At 41.1% G+C, this 19,527-nt stretch overlaps 1 protein-coding gene across 3 annotated transcripts in view; it reads right to left on the reverse strand.

Moving 5' to 3' along the window:
* Positions 1-2,851: 2,851 nt before the first annotated feature.
* Positions 2,852-19,527, reverse strand: part of LOC105476095 (metadherin) — a 78,585-nt gene continuing 61,909 nt past the window's right edge. For all 3 annotated transcript variants that reach the window (XM_071067971.1, XM_071067970.1, XM_071067968.1), the window contains 4 exons: positions 16,535-16,642; positions 10,831-10,971; positions 5,534-5,690; positions 2,852-4,569 (listed from right to left, as the gene is read on the reverse strand). In XM_071067971.1, the coding sequence (XP_070924072.1) occupies positions 4,499-4,569; positions 5,534-5,690; positions 10,831-10,971; positions 16,535-16,642 (477 nt within the window). In that variant the 3' untranslated portion in view covers positions 2,852-4,498. The remainder of the gene's footprint in view (positions 4,570-5,533; positions 5,691-10,830; positions 10,972-16,534; positions 16,643-19,527) is intronic.

A 19,527-nucleotide genomic window follows, 5' to 3' on the forward strand; every position in this document is an offset into this window, starting at 1 on the left:
TCTACCAAAAAAAAAGAAAAAAAATTTTTAGCCAGGCATGGTGGTGTGTACCTGTAGTCCCAGGTACTCTGGAGGCTGAGGCTAAAGTGGGAGAATATAGCTTGAGTCCAGGAGTTCCAGGCTGAAGTGAGCTAGAACTGTGCCACTGCACTCCAGCCTGGGCAACAGTGAGACCCTATCTCATTAAAAGGAGAAAAAACAAAACAAAACAAAACACAACACCACAGGCTGAGAATGGGGAGGAACAATATAAAAAACCTGGATCCCTGACCCTGCATAATGTCATATGGGCTCTGGATTGCCTTCCCAAACTTTTATATGAAAGAGAAACAATCTTCTTTTGTTTTTTAATTCTTTTTTTTTTTTTTTTTTTTTGTCGAGATCAGGGTCTCACTATATTGCTCAGGCTGGTTTCAAACTCCTGGGCTCAAGCAATCCTCCTGTGTCAGCCTCTCAAAGAGCTTAGATTACAGTCATGAGTCACCATGCCCAGCTGAGAGACAAATTTCTATCTTGTACAAGCAATTATTGTTTGGGGATACAGCCAAACTCATACATATAAACTAACGCATAATGCCAAGTTTTAATTTCCTTAACTGAAAGGCTGATGCAAATGATATATTGCACCTGGTGGCAGGCAGTTACATCTGCTAAAATGACATAAGATAGAAGAAGTTTTCTGTAGAGAACATTGTGTGTCACAAACAGTGACATTTTCTAAAGTGCTTAATTCAATATGACTTCCCAGTGGTAAAGCTTGCACCTATGGTTTTAGGAAAACAACAACAAAAAGTTTAGACTAGCTTAAGATGCAAAATGACTGACGAAGTCCCTTCCCACAAGAGAACTGTAACGAGCAATTTAAACAAATCAAAAATGGTTTGTTTTATTTACAATACTCAATGCATCTTACAAATAACATATTTGCATTCCCTAAGTCTTTTGGAAAGTAATTCCAGTTTGTGCAATGAGTTTACAGGAAAATCGTAAGATATCTAGTAGACATCTTAAACCTAAACTCTACATTTTGAAAGATATTTCACACTATATTAATAGAGGACTGTTTTTAATTAAGAAAAACTAAACTCTGTAGTTAAATATTGCCCTCCAGTATCTGTAATGCAAATATAAACCAGATTAGCCTATGAAATAAGACCATTAGATTTGGGTGAATTATTCTGACTTCCCCTCCCCAATAAAATGCATGCACAAAGTAAACATGGTAAATTACATCAATCACATTTTAATACTTTTTTTTTTTTTGGACTCTCTCAACTGTTGTTTTGCTCAATTGTGGGTGCAGATAGGTAGGATTCCAGTCTGGAGAAACCCCTAAACCACTACACCCTGCCTCAGAGTAGGGAAGAATTTTCAGTATGTATGTGGAGACAGGCTGGATTAGGGAGCCTTTTGAGTGGCTTCTCTAGGACACCTTGCTTGCTAATATGAGCAAGGTTCCCCTCCAGTCCTGATAAAGCCTGAAGAGGTTACTTACTTCCCTACTAGTTCTGGAAGCATCTTATTCATGCCGCCATAGAATAGGCTCTCTTCCCCTGCTCCTCCCTGAATCACCACCTAGATTTTAGTGCTTTCTGAGTTGATGATGGAAACTAGTTCCTGTTCAGGTGCCAGAAACTGTTTTTTTTTTTTTTTTTTTTTTTTTCCTTGAGACTGAGTCTCGCTGTCTTTTATGCTGGAGTGCAGTGGCGCGATCTCGGCTCACTGCAACCTCCACCACCGCCCTGGATTCAAGCGATTCTCTGCCTCAGCCTCCCGAGTAGGTGGGATTACAGGCACCCACTACCATGCCCATCTAATTTTTGCATTTTTATTAGAGATGGGGTTTCACCATATTGGCCAGGCTAGTCTCAAACTCCTGACCTCAGGTGATCCACCTGCCTCGGCCTCCCAAAGTGTTAGGATTACAGGCGTGAACCACTGCGCCTGGCCCAGAAACAGTTTTTATGTCACATAAAGATCTATGAAACAAGGTAAAGGGTAATTAAAATACTTTGTGACAGAGTTTGCACCTCATGCATGTGAAAGAGAATGTAATTAATTTTATCGTTTATATAGCTGCCATCTTTTTTGAGACGGAGTCTTGCTCTGTTGCCCAGGCTGGAGTGCAGTGGGGCACGATCTTGGCTTTGCAACCTCTGCCTCCTGGGTTCAAATGATTCTCTGCCTTAGCCTCCTGAATAGCTGGGATTACAGGGGCCCACCACCATGCCCAGCTAATTTTTTTTGTATTTTTAGTAGAGATGGGGTTTCACCCTCTTGGCCAGGCTAGTCTTGAACTCCTGACCTCGTGATCCACCTGCCTTGGCCTCCCAAAGTGCTGGGACTACAGATGTGAGCCATTGCACCCAGTCAGCTGCCATCTCTTAAAACAAAACCCAAGTCCTAGCTCTTGAGCCAGAAAGAATACATAGAGGTATCTCTATACTGGATCCACCTCAAGTTAGCAGTGCATCTCTGCATCTCCACAACACCTTTCTCCTCAAAACATCTGGTGTCTTTAACATCTGGCATAGGTGGTAGAATGGGGAGATACTAGGCTGAAAAAAATAAAGTCCAACGTTTGACATAGCCAACAGAATTTTAAGATAAAGAAATGGTGAGGTAGAGTTGAGAGAGTTCAATTATATTGTTGAGCACAGACCATTTGGCACATTCTAAAATTAGATTCCCTATCAAATTCTCCTTTGTGGTACCTTTACAAAGTGCTGACACCTTCGGAATCCTCCAACACCTATGTAAAGCTAACAGAATAAAGTCATTTGAAGAAATCCATCCTTGGCACTTTAGCTATTACCTACCCCCATATTGAAGCAAATAAAAAACAATGCTATCCATTTGCTGAATTTATTTAAACAAGTCAATTTAGAAATACCATAGAATTAAACAAAACTTCTGACATGTAAACATACTGCCATGTTCCTGAAACAGATGTTAACACCTGATAAAAGTTAATAATCTCTTGTTAGGAAAGCTGTCCATGAATAAGGCCAGTCTTCAGCAAAACTAAAACCATTTTGTTTGTTTAGCTTTCCTAGTCTGACAATGCAATACTATTGAACCACAATCAAATATAATGACAACATTGGATGGACAGATCAGTACCATTGGTTACAGCTGTTAAACAGGTTCATTCTTGGCGCCACATAAAAACAATTAAGCCAATCACATCGAATAAATCATGGCTTGTTTTTCTTTATCACAATTCACTAAGTGATGTTAATTATGGTCCTTGTCAAACACGTTTGGTAAAGGCTATTTACAGTGTACATGGCTGAGCATGCACTATTTATAGTTACAAAGATACCTGCCAGTTTATTACAATAGAATTACACAGTGCCTGAAAATGGTGAAACATCTCACACATCATTTAAATCAATATAATTTCAAGCAGGAAACGTTCCTTATTTGACCACAATTGCAATAATTACATGAAAATTCTTATAAAAACATGAATCCCCTTCAAGAAATTGATGCATATTCTACGCACTACAGGTTAAGGCAGTAAAAAAATGTATTCCTGATAACTGGAGGTCTTGACAATGTCAATTAAAGCTGTCTGACTCTAGTTTTTCATTCTCCATCATATACCAAAAGTTTGTGAATGATTTCATTTTTAAAGTCAAAAAAGTATTAGTAACTAAGAAGTGTTGAAGCTGGAAAAAAGTAATTGCTAGGGAAAGGAAAAATGTAAATTGGATTTTGCCTGAAAGTTTTCAAATCATAAACAATAGCATTATTTATGAGTCTAAGCCTTAAATGTATAAAACAAATACATATAGTTCACTTTTCTTAATTTAAAATATACTGTACTTTGAACAATTCAAGTAATGTAAGACTATCAAAAATAACTTCCTAAGCCATACAAGTGTCAACTGCATTTTCGGTATTTTAAGAACTTTTAAAAATTGTAAACTAAACCATGACAGTTTAGTTAAACAAATGATAAATGACTTTTTATTTGCACTTGTGATTTCTTTAATACAAACTGCTACCAACAAATATGTAAAGATATGGCAGGTTATGTATTTGATCAAAGCACTTTGATTTAAGCATAAAACAGATTCAAATGGTACAAGTTCTGTGCATAAGATCCAAGGAATTGCTTACTAATTTGTAGGCAACCCTCTTTCTAATCAGAATCCTTTATTCCTCGGCTGCAGATGAGATAGGGCACAATCTGTTGTAAACAGGGCACTGCTGTAAAACCAAGATAATATTCTTAAATTAAGATCGTTCTTGTTCAATTAAAAAGACTTTCCCAAGTGTCTTCCATCACTGAGTATATTCTGCTGACCTCTTAATTTCATAAATTAACTTTCTTTTGATTCCATTTTTATGGTGGTTGTGTCCGCAGTTTTGTTTTAAAAATTGGTTTAAATTTATATAAAACTCTGTACATGTTCACAAATTATTGCATAAACAGCATAATCTTCAAGACAGTGTTTGCAAACACATGTCCAATTCAGGAAAAAAAATTTCACGTTTCTCGTCTGGCTTTTTTCTTCTTTTTTATTTGTTTGGGAGATTCCCAGCTAGTTTCAGACTTGGCTAAAAAGAAAAAGGGGGGAAAATGAAGAAAAAAATTAGGATAGTAAATATTGTTACATCTCAATAATATAAAAGTAGTAACTATGAAAATCTTTTAAAATACTCAAATTTTATGTTTAAGTTTTCAAGCCCTTATTATATATTTTAAGTTATTCTATGTCTTCCTCCCTCCTTTCTTTTCAATGGTATTATTAGGTTGAACAATATGGAACTGCTGATACTCAACCAGTTTTGACCTAAAAAACTGTTATTTAATACAGCTCAACCTAACTAATAAAAGAGAAAAATGGGTAAAATGGATACTAAAGGTAGCTGAAGAGAGTAAAGGAGGAAAAAAAGCATAGAATAATTTGTAGCCTCAAGAACATGTGCAGAGAAAAAGGGAGAGGGACCAGATAGACAAGCAGGCAGGCACGAAAGTTCTCTCTCTCTCTTCTCAACAATGTATTCTCTCCTTCAGAGGCAGACAGATAGATAGATAGGTTGATCATTTATTTATTTATTGAGTCTCGCTCTGTCACCCAGGCTGGAGTGCAATGGTGCAATCTTGGCTCACTACAACCTCTGTCTCCTGGGTTCAAGCGATTCTCCTGCCTCAGCCTCCCCAGTAGCTGGGATAACAGATGTGCGGCCGGCCAGTACACCCAGCTAATTTTTATATTTTTAGTAGAGACTTGGTTTCACCATGTTGGCTAGGCTGGTCTTGAACTTCTGACCTCAAATGATCCGCCTGCCTTGGCCTCCCAAAGTGCCGGGATTACAGGTGTGAACCACAGCACCCAGCCTCCTTCAGTTATTTTAACAGCTTGGCCTTCACAACTTAAGTACACAAACGTCCAAAAAATTCAGCATTTTCAAAGGAAGAAAGGGCTACTCTTATTAATCCATTAGACTTTTAAGATCAGAATCTTAACACATGAAAAATGTAAACAGTACAAAGGAACAAAAAATGAGGATTACTTACTCTGTGAAGGAGGCACACTATTTTGCTTGGTATTTGACTTGGATTTATCTGTCTCTTGTAGAGTTGGCGGCACTTGGGAGGAGCTCTTGTCAGAATCACTTTTTGATAAGATAACAGATGGCTCGGTAGAAGTAGCAGGTGGAAGAGTCTTGATAGGCTATTTTAGGAAAAAATCATCTCAGGTTTTTTGGTGAAATTTTCAAATAAAGTTTAAATATCACAGTAATACTAAGAGGTTGTTTAGCAGCAATTCAATACTAATATGGTTTCCAGATAAGCAATGTAACTCATACCTGCCCTCTAGTGATACGGCCAAATCAATCATCACCCATGACATTTATGAATATATGTTGAGATAAAAATGAAGGTATGAAATTACAAAATGTCTACCAAATTTCAAATAGAAATGAATAATTTCATTTTCATTAACTTTTTTTTGAGGTGGAGTCTCGCTCTGTCGCCCAGGCTGGAGTGCAGTGGCACAATTCAGGCTCACTGCAACCTCTGCCTCCCAGGTTCAAGCAATTCTCCTGCCTCAGCCTCCCGAGTAGCTGGGACTACAGATGCCCGCCACCATGCCCAGCTAACTTTTTTTTTGATTTTTAGTAGAGACAAGGTTTTACCGTGTTAGCCAGGATGGTCTCGATCTCCTGACTTCGTGATCCGCCTGCCTCAGCCTCCCAAAGTGCTGGGATTATAGGTGTGAGCCACCACGCCTGTCCTAACTTTTATATTCTCATGTTTCATTATAAATAAGATGATTTTATACTTTTCTTTTTTGAGACACAGTATCGCTCTGTGGCCTAGCCTAGAGGGCAGAGGCACCAAACAGTTCACTGCAGCCTTGACCTCTGGGTTCAAGCGATCCTCCCACTTCAACCTCCGGAGTAGCTGGGATTATAGGTGTGAACCACTGAGACTGGCTGATTTTATACTTGTTGGTGATTCAATGCTTGTTGTCCATTTCCACCAACTCAGAATGCTTCAAAAATTTTTGTGAAAAACAGAAGGAAAATAGCTAACTTCTGAACTACCAGTAGATGACAACCCCTAATCTCCTTCCCAACAGGTAAGAATTTCTCAAATAGCAGCAGCAACAGCTTCTGTTTCCTACGAGCACACTGTGGTTACTGGTCCTACTGATTCAAGCAATTGGTAACACTCAGGTCCAAATTTTCAGTGTTTTATCCAGTCTGGTAGTGAAATTAGAATGCTTAAGGCAGAGCCTAGATTCTTGAGCCTTACTTCTCTACAGCCTGGAAGCAGAAAAGAGGTAAACTAACTTATTTGCCTCACTGAGGCATATCCATTAATAAATGATCAGGACCTGGTAATGATAAAAATGTCAGTAATCTGGAGTGCCTTCAGGATGTGAGAGATGAGAAGATCATTTCACCTATTAGCTCTATCTGTGATCATTATCCCGAACATAGAAAGAAGGGTAAGTAATGCTTCTCTAGACCCTATTCTTCCAGGCCCCATAGATTTGAGAAAGCAAAATGGGATAAGGATACAAGAGGAAATGGTGTGAGCCCAAGTAATTACTAGGATTCTTTCTTCCTATTCCAGGTATCTGAAGTTGTATTTGTGTGTGTGTGTGTGTGTGTGTGTGTGTGAGAGAGAGAGAGAGAGAGACAGGATCTCACTCTGTCACCGAGGCTGGAGTGCAGTGGCGTGATCTTCATTCCCTGCAACCTCTGCCTCCTGGGCTCACAAGATCCTCCCATCTCAGTCCCCCAAGTACCTGGGACCACAGGTGCACACCACCACATCCGGCAATTTTTTTGTATTTTTGGTAGAGAGGGGGGTTTCACCATGCTGCCCAGGCTGGTCTCGAACTTCTGAGTGCAAATGACCTACCCATCTGGACCTCCCAAAGTGCTGGGATTACAAGGCATGAGCCACCGTGGCCGGCCCTGAAGTTGTATTTATGTTGCCTAGTCTCTTTACCTTTCTTAGTGTTCCCTGTATTTATTTCATATCCAGAAGTTTTATTATTACTTATTTTTAATCTCCTTTTCCCCTCTATTCTCACTTATCTACATTAAGTCACAGAACGGATCAAATATTCTTCATAAAATGGCTTCTGAAAATGATTTAATATAAAAATGTTGAACAGAGGCCAGGTGCGCTGGTTCATGCCTGTAATCCCAGCACTTTGGGAGGCTGAGGCAGGCTGATCACTTGAGGTCAGGAGTTCGAGACCAGCCTGGCCAACATGGTGAAAACCCGTCTCTACTGAAAATACAAAAATTAGCCAGGGGTGGTGGCGTGCGCCTGTAATCCCAGCTACTCATGAGGCTGAGGCAGGAAAATCGCCTGAACCTGGGAGGTAGAGGTTGCAGTGCGCCGAGATTGCGGAGTGCGTCACTGTAATCCAGCCTGGGCAATAGAGCAAGACTCTGTCTCCAAAAAAAAAAAAAAAAAAAAAAAAAAGTCAAATAGACCCTTTGCTATTTATTACACACACACACACACAAATATATATACATATATATTTACAAGGCCTCACTTTGTCACCCAGGCTGGAGTGCAGTGGCGCAATTACAGCTTATTGCAGCCTCAACTTCCTGGGCTCAAGTGGTCTTCCCACTCAGTCTCCTGAGTAGCTGGGATTACAAGCACACACCATGACAACCAGCTAATTTTTGTGCTTTCTGTAAATACTGAGTCTAGCCATGTTGCCCAGGCTGGTCTCTAACTCCTGGACTCAAGCAATCCTCCTGCCTTGGCCTCCCAAAGTGTTGGGATTACAGGCGTGAGCCACTGCACCTAGTTCCTTATTTATTCATGAGATGGAGTCTCTTTATCACCCAGGCTAGAGTATAGTGGCGTGATCTTGGCTCACTGCAACCTCCGCCTCCCAGGTTCAAGCAATTGTCCTGCCTCAGCCTCCTGAGTAGCTGGGATTACAGGTGTGTGCCACCACACCTGGCTACTTTTTGTATTTTCAGTAGAGACAGGGTTTCACGTATCTGTCAGGCTGGTCTCAAACTCCTAATCTCATGATCCGCCTGCCTCAGCCTCCCAAAGTGCTGGGATTACAGGCATGAGCCACCACGCCCAGCCTTTGCCATTTATTATATTGAGACTGTAGCCCAGGTGTGGTGGCTCACACCTGTAATCCCAGCACTTTGGGAGGCTGAGGTGGGAGGACTGCTTGAGTCCAGGAGTTTCAGATCAGCCTGAGAAACATGGTGAGACCCTGTCTCTATAAAAAATACAAAAATTAGCTGGGTGTGGTGGTGTGCACCTGTAGTCCCAGCTACTCGGGAGGCTGAGACAGGAGGATCACTTGAACCCGGGAGGTAGAGGCTGCAGTGAGCTAAAACTGTGCCACTGTACTCTAGCCTGGGTGACAGAGCAAGACTCTGTTAGAAAAAACAACAAACAAACAAACAAACAAATCTCCCAAGACTGCATCGTTTTATCTCAAAATACGCATAGGGAAATAAAAGCATCAACTCTAAATAAGGAGTATTATTAAAACTGTTTTAGTACAAGACAGTTACAAATTCACTTTTCTAGCAGTAACTCAAGTTTCTTGTCTAAAGCTGTTCCACTAAATATGTAAGCTCCCAAGGGCAGGTGGTTTTTGGTCTGTTTTGTTATCTGCTGTATCCCCGCACTTCAAATAGAGTATGGTACGCAGTAGGTTCTCAATACATTTTTTCTGAATAATAAACCAGGTGCCGGGCACGGTGGCTCATGCCTGTAACCCCAGCTCTTAGGGAGGCAGAGGTGGGAGGACAGCTTGAGCCCAGGAGCTCAAGACCTGCCTAGGCAATATAGCGAGACCCTGTTCTCCACAAAAAGGTGGAAAAAAAAAAAAAAAAAAAAAGCGCAAATAAACCAGGCAACTCTAGTAGAATTTAATATATATATATTTTTTTGAGATGGCGTCTCACTCTGTTGCCCAGGCTGGAGTGCGGTGGCGCGATCTTGGCTCACTGTAACCTCCGCCTCCCGGGTTCAAGGAGTTCTCCTGCCTCAGCCTCTCAGGTAGCTGGGACTACAAGTGCCTGCCACCACGCCCAGCCAATTTTTGTATTTTTAGTAGAGACGGGGTTTCACCATATTGGCCAGGCTGGTCTCGAACTCCTGACCTTGTGATCCACCCACCTTGGCCTCCCAAAGTGCTGGGATTACAGGCGTAAGCCACTGTACCCAGCCCTAAATTTATTTTAATATGGTGTAATTAATTTACCCAATTAGAAATCAGATTTTGTGTCGCCAACATAGGCCTTTTATAAAATGGTCCCTTCTACCATACAGATAGCTTCCATAGAAGGCACATCTTTCAAAAGCCTATGACCAAGTTTTAAACAAATGTTCCATTTTGGGAGGCTGAATCATAGTCGTATTATATACATATATTGGGGGAAAATGAAACCAATCGTATTTTCTCTAAGCTATCTATCCCTTGTATGCCTAGATATTTAGCAGGAGAAAATACAGTACAGTGGTTCTTGATTTCACTACTGATAGTTATGTGACTCTGGGCAAGTTATTCAACTTCTCTAGCTTCATTTATAAAATGCATCTTACCTTTCTCTTGGGATTGTTTCGAAGACTAAATTAGTCATTATATTTTAAATGGTTAGCACAGTGCTTAAAACATTATTTATGATAAAATACTTGAGTCAACAAAACTTTATTATGCTTTATTTATTTATTTTGAGACAGTGTCTCACTCTGTTGCCCAAGCCAGAGTGCAGTGGCATGATCTTGGTTCACTGCAACCTCTGCCTCTCAGGTTCAAGAGATTCTCCTGCCTCAGCCTCCTAAGTAGCTGGGGTTACAGGCACCCGCCACCACACCTGGTTAATTTTTGTGTTTTTAGTAGACACGGGGTTTCACCATGTTAGTCAGGCTGGTCTCGAACTCCTGACCTCAGGTGATCTGACCACCTCGGACTCCCAAAGTGCTGGGATTACAGGCATGAGCCACTGTGCCCGGCCAAAACTTTGTTACTTTTTTTTTTTTTTTTAAAAAGATGGAGTCTTGCACTGTTGCCCAGGCTGTAGTGCAATGGCACGATCTCGGCTCACAGCAACTTTCACCTCCTGAGTTCAAGCGATTCTCCTGCCTCAGCCTCCCAAGTAACTGGGATTACAGGCTCCCGCCACCACGCCCAGCTAATTTTTTGTATTTTTAGTACAGACAGGGTTTTGCTATGTTGGCCAGGCTGGTCTCGAACTCCTGACCTCATGATCTGCCTGCCTTGGCCTCTCAAAGTGCTGGGATTACAGGTGTGAGCCACTGTGCCCGGCAACTTTATTATTCTTAAAAATTACCTGGCTATTTTTGATGAGTACTTCGGCTGGATCACTAGTGCTTATGGTCTTCAAGGAAAAAGCTTTCTCCTGTTTTGGACGGGTTTTAGAGGTATTCACTGGAAGCTCTTCTCTAATCTCTTTTTCTAATTCTTCTGTGTCCTACAGAGAAAAACAATCTATTAGATTATATAAATCATTCATTCTTCATTAATTAAAATCTATGGTGGTGTATGGCTGTAATCCCAGCACTTTGGGAGGCGGAGGTGGGTGAATTGCTTGAGCTCAGGAATTCAAGACCAGCCTGGGCAACATGGTGAAACCATTTCTACAAAAATACAAAAATTAGTCACATGTGGTGGTGTGCACATGTAGTCCCAGTTACTCAGGAGGCTGAGGAGGGAGGACTACTTGAGCCTGAGAGATCGAGGCTGCAGTGAACTGTGATCACACCACTGTACTCCAGGCTGGGTGACTCTGTCTCAAAAAAACACAAAAAACCCCCCAAAACTACAAAAACACAAAAATTAGCCAAGCATGGTGGTGCATTCCTTTAATCCCAGATACTTAGGAAGAGGCACAAGAATTGCTCGAGCCCGGGAAGTGAAGGTTGCAGTGAGCCGAGATCGCACCACTGCATTCCAGCCTGGTCAACAGGGGGAAACTCCGTCCCAAAAAAAAACCACAAAAACACTTCACTTAACAATTTCAAGGAATAAAATGTTTATACATAAGTTAATTTTCAAGATAAATTAAGCTTACACAGTAGAAAGGGCATAGACAGGAAATTCCTATTTTGGCCATGCCACAATCTAGCTACAAAATCTCAGGCACAGCTGGGCGCAGTGGCTCACGCCTGTAATCCCAGCACTTTGGGAGGCTGAGGCAGGCAGATCACCTGAGGTCAGGAGTTCAAGACCAGCCTGGCCAACATGGTGAAACCCTGTCTCTACTAAAAATACAAAAATTAGCTGGGTGTGGTGGCGCATGTCTGTAATCCCAGCTATTTGGGAGGCTGAGGCATGAGAACTGCTTGAACCTGGGAGGCGGAGGTTGCAGTGAGACAAGATCTCGTCACTGCACTCCAGCCTGGGCAACATGGTAAAACTCTATCTCTACTAAAAATACAAAAATTAGGCTGGGCGTGGTGGCTCATGCCTGTAATCCCAGCACTTTGGGAGGCCAAGGTGGGCGGATCACTTGAGGTCAGGAGTTGAAGACCAGCCTGGCCAACATGGTGAAACCCTGTTTCTACTAAAAATACAAAAATTATCCAGTAATGGTGGTACATGCCTGTAATCCCAGCTACTTGGGAGGCTGATGCATGATAATAGATTGAACCTGGGAGGTGAAGGTTGCAGTGAGCCAAGATCGCGCCACTGCACTCCAGCCTGGGTGACAGAGTGAGAGATCTTGTCTCAAAAACAAACAAACATCTCAGGGACAAGTCACTTAGTTTCCCCAGACCTCAGTTTCCTCAACTGTAAGGTAAAATTTACCCTATCTAAAAACTCATATAAGCTTTAAGATTTCCATTTTTTGAGGGGTATAAAAATTTATTATACATAAAGAATATCACCACTAACAAATGCAGACAGGCCAAGACACTATGGTACAGGGTGGAGGACGGCTAGCCCTTTGGAAAGTGAAAGGTTTGGGTGGCGTGGGCCTCATGCCACTCTGATTAATCAGGAGACGGGAGGGCACATGCCAAACACCACAAGACATCAAGGCAGCAAGATTTCCATTCTTAGATTTTCAAACTTTCACGAAGTTTCAGCAAAATAATTCTAGAGCACATTATATGCTTAGGTATGTAAAGTAAACATGAACTAGAATATATTTAATAGAAACATTCCTGTATTTTTCTTTGGCAAATGCATCCATATAAAATGGAAGTTCTTTTTAACAAATGGCTAAGATGATCTTAATGTTCTTCTAACACTAATATTCTATTCTATGATATTTATTCAGTATAGTAGTGGGTTTAGATAGTCAAAATTTTCTATATATTTAGGCTGAGCAGATAGCTTTGGAAGTATGTGTGTGAAGTCTGTAATCTCACAAAGTTTTTCAAAGTTTTGCAGTCTTACAAAGTCAGAAGACATCAATTTATTTCCATCCTAAGTTGAATTCAACAGTGAAAGACCCCATCAGCCACGCATGAACACCAAAAAGGACTTTGGGTCTGGTGTGGTAGCTTGCATCTGCAATCCCAGCACTTTGTCAAGGAGCCAAGGCAGGAGGACTGTTTGAGCCCAGGAGTCTGGGATAGCCTGTGTAACACAGGGAAATGCTGTCTCTACAACAAAATAAAAAAAAAATTAGCTGGGCATGGTGGTGCCTGCCTGTAGTCCTAGTTACTTGGGAGGTTGAAGCAAGAAAGCAAGAGGGTCCCTTGAGTCCAGGAGGTCGAGGCTGCAGTGAGCTGTGATGAAGTCACTGTATTCCAGCCTGGCAACAGAATGGAATGTCTCAAAAAACAAACAAAACAAAACAAAAACAAACAACAATATAACTTTTTTTTTTTTTTTTTTTGAGACAGAGTCTCACTCTGTTGCCCAGGCTGGAGTGTAGTGGTGCAATCTCAGCTCACTGTAACCTGCGATTCTCCTGCCTCAGCTTCACAAGTAGCTGGGACTACAGGCGCCAGCTACCACACATGGCTAATTTTTGTATTTTTAGTAGAGATGGGGTTTCACCATGTTGGCCAGGATGGTCTCGAACTCCTGACCCTGTGATCCACTTGCCCTGGCCTCCCAAAGTGCTGGGATTACAGGCGTGAGCCACGGCACCCAGTCTTTTTTTTTTTAAGATGGAGTTTCACTCTTGTTGCCCAGGCTGGAGTGCAATGGCGCAATCTTGGCTCACTGCAACCTCTGCCTCCTGGGTTCAAGTGATTCACCTGCCTCAGCCCCCCGAGTAGCTGGGACTACAGGCGCATGCAACCACCCCCGGTTAATTCTGTATTTGTAGTAGAGGCGGGGTTTCTCCATGTTGGTCAGGCTGGTATTGAATTCCTGACCTCAGGTGATCTGCCCGCCTCGGCCTCCCAAAGTGCTGGGATTATAGGCATGAGCCACTGCAGCCAGTCATAACCTTTTATTAGTAGGATATATGTGCTATGTACTCAGCATAGAACTTCATGGATATCTAATTCTCCAAACAACTTATGCAGTTATGTAACTTGTGCAAGGTAAAAAAGAATGACAGAACAAGATTCAGAATATAGATCTGATTCTAAATCTAGAATACTCATTCATTATATTTTTAAAAACACAGCCAACATTTTAAAAAGGATAATCAGAATACCAAAGAAACGTTCATGTTAATGACCTTTGCCAATACATGAAACATTTCAGAATACATCCTACAAAATTTCTTTTAAAAGGAACTCAACTAATCCACAATCCACAAAATTATCATTAGTAAATACTCTAAGTCAAAGAAACTCAAGAAGAACTTGGCTAAAATGGTTTTCAGGTAGTACTACTAACAAAGGATAGATGTAACATTTCTCATCTCCCAGCTCCAGCTAACAAGAACCGCATACCTATCATATAGTTTTAGTTTGTTCATATCCATTGATCTTAGCTATGTTACAACTTTAATGCCCATCCATTTTTACTACTGAAAAAGTAAGTGTTGATAATAAGCTTGTATCATTTATGAGGGCTTGTATTTCCCACAATAAAAAATAACTGAATACATATTTCTTTAAAAAGCCATGTAGAAACTTCTTCCAAAAACAGTAAGTGGCTGGGCTTGGTGGCTCACACCTGTAATCCCAGCACTTTGGGAGGCTGAGGTGGGAAGATCACTTGAAGCCATATCACTTGAGACCAGACCAGCTTGGCCAACATGGTGAAATCCCCTCTCTACTAAAAATACAAAAATTAGCTGGGTGTGGTGGCTCATGCCTGTAATCCCAGCTACTTGGAAGGCTGAGGCAGGAGAATCACTTGAACCTGGGAGGCGGAGGTTACAGTGAGGTGATACTGTGCCACTGCACTCCAGCTGGGGCGACACAGTGAGACTCCGTCTCAAAAATAAATAAGGCTGGGCGCGGTGGTTCATGCCTATAATTCCAGCACTTTGGGAGGCCGAGTTGAGCGGATCACTTGAGGCCAGATCACCTGAGACCAGCCTGGCTAACATGGCGAAAGCCTGTCTCTACTAAAAATACAAAAATTAGTCAGGCGTGGTGGCATGTGCCTGTAATCCTAGCTACTTGGGAAGCTGAGGCAAGAGAATTGCTTGAACCCGGGAGGCAGAGGCTGCAGTGAGCTGAGATCGCACTACTGTACTCCAGCCTGGGCAACAGAACCAGACTCTGTCTCAAAAAATAAATTAAAAAAAAAAAAAAGATAAACAGAACAGTAAGTAGGAAAAACTACTATGTGGTCTATCCCTAGAAATTGCGGCTCCCTGTCTCCTACATTTGAACAATTAATTACAGTTATAGTAAGGAATACAAAATTTTTTTTTTTTTTTTTTTTGAGACAGAGTCTTGCTGTGTCGCCCAGGCTGGAGTGCAGTGGCCGGATCTCAGCTCACTGCAAGCTCTGCCTCCCGGGTTTTTACGCCATTCTCCTGCCTCAGCCTCCCGAGTAGCCGGGACTACAGGCACCGGCCACCTCGCCCGGCTAGTTTTTTGTATTTTTTACTAGAGACGGGGTTTCACCGTGTTAGCCAGGATGGTCTCGAACTCCTGACCTCGTGATCCGCCCGTCTCGGCCTCCCAAAGTGCTGGGATTACAGGCTTGAGCCACCGCGCCCGGCCTACAAATATTTTAAGAAGTTATAATGTAACAGTATTAGTGCTTTAAAAAAAACTAATATGTTTCTAATAATCTGATACATTTGAAATTAAAATACTTTTTTTTTTTTGAGACAGGGTCTTGCTCTGTGACCCAGGCTGGAGTACAATAGTGTGATTTTGGCTCACTGCAAGTTCTGCCTCCTGGGCGCAAGTGATCCTCTCACCTCAGCTTCCTGAGTAGTTGGGGCTACAAGCGTATGCCACCATGCCTGGCTAATTTTTGTAGAGACAGGGTTTTGCCATGTTGCCCAGGCTGGTCTCAAACTCCTGGACTGAAGCAAACCTCCCACCTTGGCCTTCCAATGTGCTGGGATTACAGGTGTCAGCCATTGTGCCCGGTTAAAATTTCATCTCTGACTTCATTTTTAGTATAATTTACTTTTTTTCCCCCAGATAGGAGAGATCAAAGAAAAAGAAAAAAAAGAAAATGTATGAGTGATGGAAAGAGAAAATGTCTGTTGGGTAGCTGTCAAAAAAGAAGGAAAGAATACTACTAAGTGAAATAACCAGCAAACTCAAAGTCAAGTGAAAGACTCCACTTGTTATACACATGGTTTTTCTATGTGTGCTAAATGTTACTTTCCAGTTACTCAAAAGGAATTTTTGCATGTGTAAAATACTGTATATCTTTTCCCATTTCACCATTATATAATAAAAAAATGCATGAATAATTTGGAATTTTAATTATTTTTGACTTTAGCAACACCTTTAACATGAATTTTTTGAGCAATAACATTTATTACAATAAGATGAATTGAATATGTAAAACATTCCATGACTTTCCAAATAAACATGATGTCTCATATTGTCTTTTATCTCTATATATTCTTAGCATCTGTACCTCATCTTTTCACATTTTAAGCAGGAGGCGCTTAATGAATCGTTGTTGTTTTGACATTTTACCTGTGCGTGAGAGTTATCTTCACCTTGCTTCTTCTTTTTCTTTTTTTTCTTTTTGGATTTCCCAGTTGGAAGAGCTCCCTCTCCCTTTTCTTTATCATCATCTGAGACCTTAGGTTAAAAGCAAAAATATTAAAGAGAACCAAATGGTTATATTTCCATTATTTAGAAAATTATTATGAAATAATTTCATTCATTAGGTACAGTCTTCGTTTCCCAAAATCTAAATAAAAACTAGTAATAAGTAATAAAACGGATCAAGAACTACCTACTTAAAAAATAACAAAATACATGGAACCTCATTCTCTCAGTGTGTCTATGTCACCCATCACTCACTGCAACATAGAGAGCTGTGTAAACTTTAGTGTTTTAAAAACTCACTGAATAGGTAATTCTATTTTGAAGTTCAAATGTAGTGCAATTTGCATTAAAATTTATCTGACCCTGTTAAGAGAATGAAATAACAAGCTACACAATGGGGGAATATATTTGCAAGCCATATAGTTCCACCCATGGAACTAGTATCCATACAATATAAGGAACACTCAAATTAAAAAAAAAAATCCCCTTAGAAAATAAGCAAAAGACATGAACAGACAAATGTTCTTTCACCCAAGACCATATACAGATGGCAAAAAAACACATGGAAAAAAGCTCAACTCCATTTGCTATTAGGCAAATGCATATTAAAACCACAATGAGTTATCACTATACACCTATTAGAACTGCTAAAATAAAAAACAGTGACAACTGCAAATTTAGGTGAGGATACAGAAAAACCAGTTTCTTAAAATACTAAAATATGCAACTATCATAATACCCAGAGATTGTACTCTTGGGCATTCATCCTAGAGAAATGAAAACTTATGTTTAGACAGAGACTTCTGAAAGCCTACATATTTAGCAGCTTTATTCATAATAGTCTCAAACTGGAAAGGACCCATATGTCCTTCAATAGGTAAATGGTTAAAGAAACTGAGGTACATCCAGACCATGGAATATCACTCAGCAGTAAAAAGGTACAACTACCGATACATACAACAACCTGGATGAATCTCCAGAGAAATATGTTGAGTGAAAACAAAACAAACAAACAAAAAAACATACAAAGGCCAGGAGCAGTGGCTGAAGCCTGTAATCCCAGCACTTTGGGAGGCCAGGGCGGGTGGATCCCCTGAGGTCAGGAGTTCAAAAGCAGCCTGACCGCTATGGTGAAACCCTGTCTCTACTAAAAATAAAAAAATTAGCTGGGCCTGATGGCATGCACCTGTAATCCCAGCTACTCGGGAGGCTGAGATGGGAGAACTGCTTGAACCCAGGAGGCGGAGGCTGCAGTGAGCCAAGATCATTTCACTGCACTCCAGCCTGGGTAACAGAGCAAGACTCCATCTCAATCAAACCAACAAACAAAAACCATAGCAAAAGGATATATACATACGTGTGTGTGTGTGTGTGTGTGTCTCCCTCTCTCTCTATATATAATATATAATTCCATTAATAAAACATTCTTGAAATGATAAATGTTCTGTATCTTGATTGCATCAATGTAAACATGCCACTTGTGAAAAGGTAGTTCCCTCTTATTTGCAGTTTTTCTTTCTGCAGTTTCAGTTACCTGGGGTCAACCTCAGTCTGATATTAAAGTACTTTGAAAGAGACAGAAAGTGAGAGAGACCACATTCACAAAACATCTATTACAGTAAATTTTATAACTGTTTTATTTTATGATTACTGTTGTTAATCTTTTACTAATTTACAAATTAAACTTTATCAGAGGTATGTATAGGAAAAAGCATAGTATACATAGGGTTTGACACTGGTTTCAGGCATCCACTGGGAGTCTTGGAATGTATTCCCTGTGTATAAGTGGAGGTGGGGAGCGGTGGGGATGGCTACTGCATGACTGTACAGTATTATGGTTTTTTAACATGTTACTACTGGAGAAAACTGGATAGAAGGGGTACAGCGGATCACTCTGTTTCATTCCTGTCTGGTTTGGTTTTTTTTTTTTTCAAGACAGCGTCTTGCTCCGTTGCCCAGGCTGGAGTACAGTGGTGCAATCAAGGCTCACTGCACAGCCTTGACCTCTTGATCCTCTTGCCTTAGCCACTTGAGGAGCTGGGACTATAGGCTGATTTTTCTGTTTTTTTTTTTTGTTTTTTTTTTTAAATATTAGAGATAGGGTCTTGCTATGTTGTACAGGCTAGTCTCAAACATGTGGGCTCAAGTGATCCTCCTAGCTTGGTCTTCCGAAGTGCTGGGATTACAGGCGTGAGCCACCGTGCCTGGCCTGTATTATTTCTTTCTTTCTTTCTTTTTTTTTTTTTTTTGAGACGGAGTCTCGCTCTGTCGCCCAGACTGGAGTGCAGTGGCCAGATCTCCGCTCACTGCAAGCTCCGCCTCCCAGGTTTACGCCATTCTCCTGCCTCGGCCTCCCAAGTAGCTGGGGCTACAGGCACCCGCCACCTTGCCCGGCCAGTTTTTTTTGTATATTTTAGTAGAGACGGGGTTTCACCGGGTTAGCCAGGATGGTCTCGATCTCCTGACCTCGTGTTCTGCCCGTCTCGGCCTCCCAAAGTGCTGGGATTACAGGCTTGAGCCACCGCGCCCGGCTTGTATTATTTCTTGTAACTGCATTTGAATCTACAATTATCTCAAAATAAAAGGTTTAATTTAAATAACTGAATTTGAGAAGTCATGTCATTGAAAATAGCATTCTGCAGGACAAAAAAATACCTATCAAGTTAGCACTGTTATGTTAATATTCATAATGATGCAGAGGCCATGCCAATCTTCTTTGTATCTTATCTTTCTATCTATTTATTTTTTGGAGATGGAGTCTTGCTCTGTTGCCCAGGATGGAGTGCAATGGTGCCATCTTGGCTCACTGCAACCTCCACCTCCCGGGTTCAAGCAATTCCCCTGCCTCAGTCTCCCAAGTAGCTGGGATTACAGGTGCACACTACCATGCCCAGCTAATTTTTCTATTTTTAGTA

The sequence above is a fragment of the Macaca nemestrina genome, chromosome 8 (genome assembly GCF_043159975.1).
Source record: "Macaca nemestrina isolate mMacNem1 chromosome 8, mMacNem.hap1, whole genome shotgun sequence".
In the NCBI taxonomy this organism is placed as follows: Eukaryota; Metazoa; Chordata; class Mammalia; order Primates; family Cercopithecidae; genus Macaca; species Macaca nemestrina.